Source organism: Sinocyclocheilus anshuiensis, unplaced genomic scaffold (genome assembly GCF_001515605.1).
Source record: "Sinocyclocheilus anshuiensis isolate Anshui unplaced genomic scaffold, SAMN03320099.WGS_v1.1 scaffold115, whole genome shotgun sequence".
In the NCBI taxonomy this organism is placed as follows: Eukaryota; Metazoa; Chordata; class Actinopteri; order Cypriniformes; family Cyprinidae; genus Sinocyclocheilus; species Sinocyclocheilus anshuiensis.
The window spans coordinates 2,528,385-2,541,158 of record NW_015548219.1 but is presented as its reverse complement, the minus strand read 5'-3'; the positions used below and the strand labels follow the sequence as shown (position 1 = coordinate 2,541,158).

The 12,774-nt window shown below is 37.4% G+C and overlaps 1 protein-coding gene across 1 annotated transcript in view; it reads right to left on the bottom strand.

The window, feature by feature from the left end:
• Window positions 1-484: 484 nt before the first annotated feature.
• The window catches only part of LOC107654104 (SH3 and multiple ankyrin repeat domains protein 1-like), a 49,224-nt gene continuing 36,934 nt past the window's right edge, over window positions 485-12,774 (bottom strand). The window contains exons 10-11 of the mRNA XM_016441031.1: window positions 12,556-12,622; window positions 485-873 (exon numbers count right to left, since the gene is read on the bottom strand). Of these exons, the coding sequence (XP_016296517.1) occupies window positions 485-873; window positions 12,556-12,622 (456 nt within the window). The remainder of the gene's footprint in view (window positions 874-12,555; window positions 12,623-12,774) is intronic.

Sequence of the window (12,774 nt, the reverse complement as noted above, 5' to 3'; positions counted from 1 at the left end):
AGCTGCATTGAAACTGTAATTTGGACCTTCAACCCATTGGCCACCATTGAAGTCCACTATATGGAGAAAAATCCTGGAATATTTTCCTCAAAAAACGTAATTTCTTTGTGACTGAAGAAAGAAAGACACGAACATCTTGGATGACATGGGGGTGAGTAAATTGTCAGGAAATTTTTATTCTGGAAGTGAACTAATCCTTTAATTGTGGATCTAATGTCCTGAAAACTCCAAAAAGTAATATTTTTGAAAAGCCAGGCATCTCTGCGGTCCAGTCCATATCCCATAGACCAATTCCCAACACTTGACCTATTTGCATCCACACGTGGCCTTATAAAAATAACACAGATTTGCCATAAATACTGTAGGGCCTCTGGTGGCAATAGATAAAAACAACTTTGTCCTTACAGAAAGGGACACATTCCAGCCTGGACATGAGGGACCCACACAAAACTGGACACATTTTGACACATTGACACAGTTGTCCTCAAGACCCATTTCTCCCTTCTGGGACAGCCACTGACCTGCTGTGGCGCTGAGGGGTCTGTCTCCGGGTGTCTCCCTCCCCCAGTCGGCCCAGGGATGGGGAACGACTTCGGGCGGAGCGTCCCCCCCGGGCCATGGTCTTCACCGTGCCATTGGGGCTGTTCTGCATCTGCTGGGGGTGGCGGGGCGAGAGGCTGCGCAGGGGGGAGGCGGCAGGAGAGGGCGAGCGAGAACGGTCCAGTGGTAGCTTGTTAACGTTCAGGTTGTTGTCACTGTTGGAGCGGAGCAGCACGCGTGGGGCGGCAAGAGTGCTCCTACCCTGGTGCTGTGGCGGTGTTTGCTGCAGCGGCCTGCTCCGACCCGTGCCTGTCAGTGCCTCCCGAAAAGGCACTGGGAGAGATACAGAAACAAAGAGAGTGATTACATAAAAAGAATAGGAAAGACTGTTTATACAAAGTGTGAAATGGACTTTCAACTACTCCGTCTGCGTCAAAGTAGTTCAGCTTTTTAGGTGTCCTTCATTCCATTGAAAGTTGCAATAATTAGAGCACTGTAACGAGTGTTCAAGTACAAGCTGCTAGACTGCGCTTCAGCTTCCTACCACATACAAAGAACTTTGTCACATTAAAAGACCGAACGCTGTCTGCTCATCAAGTTCACAATCACCCAGTTTGATGCTCATTTATTGAATTAATGAATACATTTGTTGCTGTTGAATTTATGTCATAAGCTGTCAGAACTCAGATCAAATTAATGTTGCACATCTAAACCCATGGTCGAATTCTAGTTAAAGAAAAAATTCTGGTTAAATAAGCTAAATAATTAGTTAACATTTTACAATTATGTTGTTCAATACTTTAAAATTAGTTAATTCAATAGCTAACATGGACTAACAAATACATTACATTATTGGATTACATTATTTGCTGTATTAAGAAAAGCATACTGATAAATTAACATTTACCTAGATTAATAAATGCTGTAAGCTTATGTGTTACCATTAATTTCAACTCGTCCCTCAGTTTACAAAAAAAACACATAAAATAGGTATTTGCAAACTAAAAGCATTTAGGAACAGTAATACTGGTGGATTCTATGAATTATTCAGTAATGTTTAATTCAAAAATGGTCATTAGTTGATATGTAAAAATAGTAAATCATCCTTTTTGAGGTAGAATTACTTTTCTAGGTCAAATGACTTAATCATTTACTAATGTAATTCCTCTGGGTAAAGTTTGACTCATGTAAACAGAAGCTTAGTGGACATATCACTTCATGGTATCCTTAAGGGTATCACACAAAAAGTTACCAGGCTTGCTGGACTTAAATGTGTTGTGAAATAGTGTCATATCTTTAAAGCTAAAGTTTGCCATTTTTCAATGTTAAATACACTACTGTTCAAAAGTTTGGGGTTGTAAGAAGTTTTTAAAAAAGTCTCTTATGCTCACCAAGGCTGCATTGATTTAATCAGTAATATTGACACGTTGTTGATTTAATATTGTCAAACCCTATTACAAACTGTTTTCTATTTTAATATATTTGAAAATGTAATTTATTCCTATGATGGCAAAGCTGAATCTTTAGCAGCCATTACTCTAGTCTTCAGTGTCACGTGATCCTTCAGAATTCATTTTTTTTTCAGGTCAGAGCGCTCATGGTATGCACAATGCATACAGCCGCCACTGGATGCTATAGGATTACATGGATTTATTTTGTATACAGAACTAAGGAGCACATGTTTGGCACTCAGCACTTTAGTTTGACTGGATTTCATTCTACATAGGCTACATTCACACAGCAACAGAATATGGTTGTCAATCTTGTTTTAGACTGCCAAATACACTTCCATTCACACACAGTTAAGTTACGAATGAGACTGATATGCACGTTATTTCCTGAAAGGGATAGATCACACAAAATTTTTAAAAAATAATAATAATAATCATTTACTCACCCCCATTTTGTTCCAAATCTGAATAGAACACAAAAGAAGATATTTTGAAAGTCAAATGCATCCAAACAACATTGGACCCCACTGACTTTCATTTAGACAAAAAAAAAAGTGTGTTCTGCAGAAGAGAGAAAGTCGTACAGGTTTGAAACGACAGTGTAAGTAAATAATGACAGAATTTGACAGACTTTGGTTAGTCTGTGCTGTGTGAATGGAACCACACAGGACAGCTAGTTAAACAGTAATATTTTGAAATAGTATTACAATTTAAAAGAACTGTTTTCTATTCTGTTTTAAAATGTAATTTATTCCTGTGATGGCAAAGCTGAATCTTTAGCAGCCATTACTCTAGTCTTCAGTGTCACGTGATCCTTCAGAATTCATTTTAATTTGCTGCTCAAGAAACATTTCTTATTATTATCAAGGTTGAAATCACATGTGTGTCACGTTGCACACACACGAGGGATGAGGAGACGCTGGGGGAACACTTTAAATACACACAGGAGGAGGGGATGATGAGACACACCTGGGATCAATGAACCATCATGGGGAACACCTGGGACAAATTAAACATGGGAAAGGAACACCTGGGGAGCAAGACACAGACAAAACATGGAACAGAGTCTGACAATGTGCTGCTTAATATTTTTGTGGAAAGAAGTCATACTTTCTTCTGGATTTTTTGGATCATCTGGACTGATGAATAGAACGTTCAAAATAAATCTTTATAAATGTCTTTTGTCACTTTTGATACATTTAACACACCCTTGGCTGAATAAAATAATTAATTTCTTCTTTAAAACAACTCTTACTGACCCCAAACTTTTGAACAATAGTGTACTTTCTTCTATCCCAGTACAATGTGTAGAGATAACTACAGTACAGTATTTGTAAGTTGTTAACACTGTGTGTCTGTGGTGCTTTTAAAATACTGCTCTGTTGTGTTTTTATTTTGTTTTTTATTCCAAACTAGACCAACACAGCAACACTGCCTCAGCCGAATAGGGTTTGGGGCAGGGCTATCTGTTTTGGCTGACCAATGGCAGACTGTTTGGAACACCTGTCTGAAAACAAGCAGTTTGGTGTTATTAGTAGTGCAAAAAAAAAAAAAAAAAAACTTCAGCTTTAACTTTTACTTCAATGCCCAATAGACTTTGTAAAAGTTTTTTTTTTTTTTTCAAACTGAGGGATGAGTCAAATGTATTTCTTGCGGACAGACCAACAGTGTGAAATCACAGAACCTGTTAACAAGTGTAAAAGGCCCATTACAATGTCCATAATTTTCTTTTTTTTTTTTTCATTTTTTTTTCAGGGGAAAAAAAAAAAAAAAAAAACTTCAGCTTTAACTTTTACTTCAATGCCCAATAGACTTTGTAAAAGTTTTTTTTTTTTTTTCAAACTGAGGGATGAGTCAAATGTATTTCTTGCGGAAATCAACAAAGTTACATCTTAATACTCCTTTAATACTGCAAACACCGTGGTTTTTGTTTCTTAAACAGCAAGACTATGCTGATCACTCTGGTCTCCAGAGACATACACCCACATCAGCCAACTTCTGTGGTTCCTAGGTAATATGCACACATTTCAGGGCCAGATGAAGCCTATATCTCCACAACACCCCCCTTATTGGGCCTAGGGAAATCCCTGGAGTTCACTGTTCGCACTATATCTGCATGATGAATGCATATTATTATTTATCTGCTGCCATATTAAAGGTGGTTCAGGAAGATGTTTATCCAAAGGAGCTTGTTTCTCAGAAACACCAGGCTGCTGAAAGACACAGTTCACGCATGAACTAGATATCACTTGCTGGGTGAGACAAATGCTATAAATATATTCTGAAAAAAAAAACAGGAGAAGCATAGAGGAGAATTACACCGCTAAACACACATCAAACTCCCCTATTCATTAATGTGCTGACGTAATGGCAACCTGGAGCAGTTAGATCACCTTCACTGTCACGGAAGGTTTTCATTGGATGACGGTTATTATGACAAACAGTCTCAGAGGTACATAAGCTCCTGTTCATTATTTAAAAGGCTACTGTAGAGTGATCATTACAGCAATAATGTACAAACCCAACCCCCACAAGCTGTGAAGAAATCCACCCAGCCTCCAAAGATGTGGCAGATGATGCCACATGAAACCTGCCAATTAAAAGAAGCCGGCATTCAAAATGTCACAACGGGGGGAGGGGGGGGGGGACTACATGGTTCATATGGGCAGCCCCATATTCTGGCACCAACTGAAGACGATGACATCACAAGCACACTGGCTGCCGGAACACGTTGGTTTTTGGAACGCTGATGAAACAGTAATTTGCTTCAAACAAGAGAAATCAAAACATTCCAATAGCAACATTCTAAATATAAAATGCACGGGGGGGGGGGGGGGGGACTACATGGTTCATATGGGCAGCCCCATATTCTGGCACCAACTGAAGACGATGACATCACAAGCACACTGGCTGCCGGAACACGTTGGTTTTTGGAACGCTGATGAAACAGTAATTTGCTTCAAACAAGAGAAATCAAAACATTCCAATAGCAACATTCTAAATATAAAATGCACCAATTCCAATAAACGAAACTGTAGGAAAGGTAGAAGACATATGTTGAGGAAGGTTAAAAATTCACAGCATGAAGTTTATTGAATTCCTTGCAGACGGAAATGACTCTTTCAAAGTGATGTTCTCTCCACCTCAGACTACTTCGCTCTTCAGATTCAACTTTTGTTATAATCTGTCATAATACATGATAGAACTCAAAGACTTTTCCACACCTAAGAAAAGTCAGAACACCGTGTAGCTCTAAGGCTGGAGCTCTGAGCACTAATCCCATGGAACAGAAGTCACCAAAGGTCAGGAGACCCCTGCTCTAGACCCTCAAAAACCCAAAAGATCACTTCTTACCTTCTTTCTTGAAGGCATTCAGTAAAGACTTCATATCTCCTCTGAGTTTATTGCTCAATAACTCCCTTGGAATGTCCGTTTCGCCTTGAGGAACTTGGAAACAGAAGGTCAGGTTCTCCTGGACTGGGGTTCCTCGGTCAGTGAAGCACAACGGAGAAGGCAAGCACTGTGGTGACAGTGCCCGCTCCACATGATGCCGTCTGTGACTGCGAGAGGAAACGGCAGAGTGCACAAGCCTCGCATGTTTCTTCGCTCGCTCTCTCTCTCGCTGACACACTTACGTACACACTAACTCTCCCGCTCAGTCTCAGTTTCTTTCCGTTTCGCCCCGCCCCCTTTAAAATCTGTGTCAGGGTATGATGTCGTCAGCATATATATGGATACGGAGTTGATAAATATACAGAGGGATCCCAAAGTCTGAGACCTCTAGTGCAAATCCTCACATTTTGCTTTGTATTCTAATTTTTTTAACTTGGAGCATAAAAATGAGTGAAAAGTTGAATTCAAAGATAAACATGAACTTCAGAATTTGGTTTGTCCTTTTGCTTTTAAGCTGACAACAACTTAACAAGTTTCTGCAAAACCTGATTATCCATGGCAATTCACTTAAAAAAAGTTTGTTTAGATTTGTTTACAATAATTGGTTTGCCAACAGTGTTGTTATGGTTAACTAAAACCAAAACTATTAAAATAATTTTTGTTAATTAGAATAAACCTGAAATAAAATAAAATATAAATATGGTACTAATTAGAGATATTAAAAAGCATGGTAAAAATTTACATTTGCATTTAGCAAATGTTTTTATCCAAAGCAACTTACAAATGAGGACAATAGAAGCAATCAAAATCAACAAAAGAGAAATTATATGTAAGTACCGTGACAAGTCTTGGTTAGTCAAACGCAAAACATGCAGCAAGGTTTTTGTTTGTTTGTTTTTTGTTTTATTATAAATAAAAATAAAACAAGTAGATAGAATAGAAAAAGAATAGAGAACGCTAGTGTTAGAGGATCCTTTTTTAAATGAAAAGAAAACAAGTAGTAGACTAGAAATAAAATAGACAATTAATTAATTTAATTTAATTAATTTTAATGATTAAAATGATAACTGAAAATATAAAAATAAAAGCTAATCCAAAATATTTATAAATACTATAATACTGTAACACACTTACTTGACGACTTTTATACAGCAGTAATGGACAGAGTGGAACAGTAAATCCAACATAATTTGTGCATCATTAGAAATCTCAGTTCCATCTCTGTGGTCTAATGAGCCAGCAAAATGACAAACCTGACAGCTTCTCACAACTTACACAACTCACACACAAGTAATAACACCGTAAGCGGCAAAATCGTTTGAAACTGGTTCCCAGTGGGAGCTGTGAATATGTTTTCAGGGAGCGGTTATGATATGGCCATGTTTCAAAATAAAACGAGCTTCACTTTAAAATAACCCAATGCAAACCCTGTGAGTTAACTCTCTACAGACGGCCTCCTCTTTCTTTTTGCTTTCTTCTCGTTCGTCTTCTCTTCTATCACGCCATTAACAACCCAGCCTTACAGAAAAGTGCCGATCGCCCTTGCTTGGGATGCTTTGATTAATCTTTCCTGATAAAGAAAACATCCTTTCATATGTGTCAGCAATTTCTAAATCCTTCGCCCATCCAGAGCGTAGCTGAAGATGAACAGACATTTTCACCCAATTAAGGACTCTTTATACGTAACAAGCAATTCCGCCGGGCCTCCGAAGAGCCGGCCAACACAGCTGGTATCCACAGTCTCATTAAATCAATAGTCATTAAATTGCACTTGAAACCGTGTATCGAACCAAAGAGCTCAACCTATTCGATCGTAGCTGGCATAGGTTTGAACTTGGGTGGTGAGCTGAAATCCATCATTCTGTCATGCTTTGAATTTGGTCTTGTATATAAACCATGATTAAAACTCAAGACGGTGTATTATATTTCCCAGCGGCCCCAATATCTAATATAGACTGGCGGAATGCAATATGAGTCTGCGTGTGTGTGTGCATTTGCATGTGTGCATGCATACATGCATATCTTCCCATAATTCACACAATATTTGAGTGCTCTTTGAAATCGGCGCCATTTCATATGCTTTAACAAGTAAGTCGATAATAAGCCAGGCTCTGAGACCTCCTTGGCTTCTCAACCGCGACAAGTGTGCACAAGGCAAACTCACATCCCTTAAGCCAATTATTGTGTGGATCCGGGAACCATGGCAACCTCCGGGTGGCATTAAATGGGACGTCCATTTACATGCATAACTACAGTGCTTGTTTTAAACATATAGGCATGGAGGCCACAGCACATAAACAAACAAAACCTGATGGATTTCGATGGAGTTTAAAAACGCAAACGGTTGGATTTTGTGAAGATCAAAGCTCCGACACTGTGCCCTCCGCTGTGGTCTAACATGTGACACGTAATTACCAGATCCCCTGCTACTATGCGCATGAAAATAACAAGCCGTTCCTGTTTCCTCCCTGAATGACGCTTTAGACGCAATGGCAAACTGTGCAACTATTGAAGATTGTTCAATCAAAACCTTATGAAAACAATATCGGCGCACAGCTGGCCAACCGGTTCGTTCCGTCAAAGGTTCCTTTCCCTGAGATTGAAACATCCGGAAGCCTGCTGATTCCCATATTCCGCTGATGGAATCTCTGTGTTTATGTCAGAGCTGTTACCCAGAGGTATAAGGAAAACCTGACAGCTGTAGCAAAAAAGATGCGTAATGCTAGGTCTTACATCCACACTTCAGGTCAGCTCTATTCTCCAGCTACACTCTTAAAAATAAAGGTTCCAAAATGAGGTTTTTGCAGAAATGCCACTTAAGATGCATTTGAGGCTCCCCAAAGAACCTTGGAACAGAACTTTTTTTTAGTGTCAAGTACATTTTAATAATCTGAAGAATCAGGGTTCCTGCAGGTTTTATTAAAGTAAATGTAAGTTTTTATGACCAAGTAAAGAAAAGAAAGGAATAAATTGAATGGAACACTTAAAAGTTTGAAAATACAACTTCCAACAGATCCCCATTCCTTTTTAATTCATTTTACAAAATAATAGGAAATAACGTTTACTATACCTCCTGATCACGCTGCAAAAAAGTGTTCGTCCTCTGTATTTTTGTCTTTTTTTCCAGTGCAGATGTTCATAGATTTTTAAATCAACCAATTACTTGAGAAGCAAAATGTCATAAGTCTTGTTTTATGAGATGCTGATCAAAATTAAGTGAGTTTGTGGATAAAACAAGAACAAAAATCTGCCAGTGGGCTCAGAAAAATCACCTTAATTCAAAGAGAAAACAAGTTAGCACCCCACTGACAGAAATTTGTTCTTGTTTTAAGCATACCCTACAGTTAAAATACATTTTTTCATACTATGTTCAAATCTATTAACATATTTACATTATTTACATGACATATCGCTTGAGACTTACTGATTTTAAAAATTATAATTAAATTTATTTGGAGTACTACTTGTGCACAATGCACATTTATTAATATTAAGCCTAAACTGTGCTTTAATGCCACTATTGATGAGAATTGTATGATTTTTTTATAATTTAAGTCTTTAAATGTAAGATATTTAAAGTGTGCCTAAAGTATACTTGCAATAGTTCCAATTCAGCACAATCATATACCTCAGTATATCTTTAGTTGGACTTCAGCACTGCTTCTGCACAATTAAAGTGCATTAGGTACAAAATTAGTTGTTCCAATTTAGCAGACTTTAAGTATACCAGTTTAGTATACTAAAAGTACAATTGCAGAGTATTTTTATTAAGTGCATAAATATGTAAATGCATCTGTAGTATACAAACAATTACATTTAAAGGTGCTGTATGTAGGATTGACACCGAGTGGTTGAACTAGGTATTGCAGTCCAAATTCAAAATATTGGAGAGGGTTTTTTTCACCCGGCCCCTCCTCCTCAGACTTGATGCACACGCAGGTTGCCAGATTGACGACACCAACAGGAACGAGCGCACTTGACGATGAATGAAATGAAATAAGCAGTTTTTTCTGCCAACTGGCAACCCGGGGTTATGAAATACAATTGGGTAAACTGGCAGTGGGCGGGTTTCACAAACCAAAACAGAGACCAACATTCCGGCTCGGAACGCACATTTTCAAAGGAGAATAACTGACTGTAGCATTGTTTTTCAGATAAACAATTATGTTCTTAGCATGTTTCTTAAATATCTGCAAACATATTATGGTATTTTTATGCTTTAGTAGAGTCAAAAACTTACATACAGCACCTTTAAGTATATTTATTTTTCACTTTAATTCCATTTCTCAGAAAACAAGACTTCATATGTTCAGCTTGCATCTCAAGTAAATGTATCTTGATTTAAGGCTGTTTAGATATTTGAATTGAAAAACTAAAATTACTTTATGAATTCTGCTCCGATTTAAGACCTTTTAAGGCCTTAATTTGTGGGAAAAAAAAAGAATTGTAAAGACCTTTTTTAAGACCTGCAGAAACCCTGAGAACTTTTTCCACTATAAAGAACATATCGTGCAATAGAAAGATTCCATGGATGTTAAAGGTTCTTCATGGAATCACTGATGCCAATAAAGAACCTTTATTTTAAAGCGCATAGTCCTGGAAACCTTATCCCACATTTCAATTTTACATTAATATAGAGGGAAAATGAACTGACAAAGCAATCAAAGTCACTCAATGTCATCCAATAAGCAGGTTAACCAGTATACGGCACGTCGGTGAGACGAAGATTAGCATTGCAGGTCAGAAAAACCAGGACAAATGTGACAAGAAACTTGAACGTGACAATTCTGATCAGAAAAAAAACCTAGGACTTGATAATGGCCTAAATTCAGTACAGGAAATAGTATGAATTCTGCTGGTGTGCAAGTGTGTGCGTGTATATGGATGAGTCTCCTCTTCCTGTAAGGTCTGTAGCTTATGTAGGTCAGCTCCACTGAGTAAAGCTCTCTCTAGATGCATGCTTGGGTTCGACGCATGAAATCATCTATAGGGTGCAACGACAATCAGCAACGCCTGTGCACATAGCCTTCAGGGGCAAACAAATATCACTTATATCATCATTTATAAACGCATAATGCACATCAATCACGTTATATGCGGAACGCAGTGAAAATGTACATGCAAAATGAATAATTAATATGTAAATAAGTTATTTATGTCATGTTATCTCCACTCTACATTATATACGGACACATCCATGGCTTGTGAAGTTCTTCAAAGTCTTATTTACCCAGAACAGACTTCATTTCATCCAAATCCTTTCGTTTAATGATGTCTAATGATTAATTAAATCTGTTGTGCCTTTCCTAGCTTTAATGAGGCAGATGATTATGCGGTCCGTTAATTGAAATGAGCGCATTCAATCACTGTGTGGCTGAGAGTGTCAGAAATATACGGATGCATTTTACTTTTGGTAAATTAATACTGACATCTGCTACACGTGTTAGAGCTGTGGGAGTAGAGAGTGCCGAGCAATGTAAAAAAAAATCATTTGTCATCTGTTTATGGCCAAAATATTTTGCCGAATACGCATAAGATACAGTAAGACCTCACAGGAAGATATATAAGAATATATACATATACATGCACACTGTCACAAAGCAAGGCCAGACACAACTTCACAGGAATATATATATATATATATATATATATATATATATATATATAATACATGCATGATATATGAAAACTAGATTTGCTCATATGCAAAATAACTGAAAAATGACCCCCAAAACAGCAAACAGACCTTGTATATTCACTTAAGGTTCAAATGCACAATTATAAGTTAAAGTGAGCCACTTCGGGAGCCCTATAGAGGCACAAATTGCTGAGGCCCAGCATTATAACACTGCATAATTATGGGAACCGCTGGAGGTGACGTCTGTTGTGTCACTAGCAACAATAGAGGAAGCCCATTTTAGCTTATGTTAGCCTTTAGCACATAGTACAACTTTTGCACCTGCAGCATCAGCTCCCTGCCTGATAATTGGATCATATCATACACCTTAATAAATATGATACTCTCGCAGGAATTATGCAGAGGAAAAGCATTTTAAATTATTTGGTATTGCTTATTTTCAGTATAATCAAGACTTCAGAGGTGTTCATAACATTGTGGCCTAACCAGGCGGGACGCAATGCGACAAGTTTCTAGCAAATCACAGCCAGTCAGAACAAGGCAATATTGATACTCCTCCAAAATCCCCTTCAGAAGTCTGAGATCCGCTAGTGAGCGACGCCTCGTGGTACCATCACAGAGAGGCTCAAAATCACTTTCCAGAACATTCTCGTTCACCACTCCTGGCTGGTGGAACGATCTTCCCACCCCTATCCGGAATGCTGAATCCCTGACAATTTTCAAGCGACAGCTGAAAACCCATCTCTTTCGAAGCTACTTGCCTTCATCATAAAAAAACAAACAAAAAAAAAAATTCTCTCTCTTTATTTATTCCTTCTCTTTCTAGCTTGTACTTATTTGAACAATGTCTAAGAACTTGGTATTACAACCACTTCCTATGTCTGTTTGCCTCTTTAAGAAGAATCGCTTTATGTATCCCCCAATTGTAAGTCGCTTTGGATAAAAGCATCTGCTAAATGACTAAATGTAAATGTAAATGTAAAATAATTCCCCAACAATTAATTCAGCATGAACCATACAATGACTTGATTCAAATGTTGTTCTGTAGATAATTACAGTTGTCTAGAGTCTATTTTTGTTCCATTTATAGTTTAGCACTCAAAACACCCAATAGTAAATCACTGTAATGTGTGCATACAAAATTCCAATTTGCATCCTTTTTAATATCTATTTGTGTACTGAATAGTGACTGGATTTGGCTTTCCTGCATATATTTAACCATTTATATCCTGCAAATTTACATTGCACTGCAACCTTGTGTTAATTCTTATGTGCAGCAGATAAAACAATTTTGGACCAATAAAATGTCACTGTGGGCGGGGCAACCCAGCAACTAAATATTCTGTTGCTAATTACAAATGTGACTGGCTATGACAGAAACTCAGAATCTCAGATTATATGAACAAGATTTATTTTATTACTCGTCCCTTTTTACATTGTATGTACATCTATGTACATTTCTGGAATTCATAAAATATTATGTTATAAGGTTGTTCTTACAAACATCAAAGAAGGTGAGTTTATCCAACTTACCAATATCAGCGTCTTTGTGATTCTTTATGAATTCTGCAAGCTCAAAATTTCCAGCAATTATTGCAACCTTTAAAAAAAACAAACATATATAGCATATTAGATTCATTCACTGACTTTCTCACAAAGCGTTCAACAATTTTTTATTTTTTATTTATTGCTATTTTTTTAGTTAAGCCCGCATAAAATAAAATAAAATAAAATAAAATTAATAAATTAAAT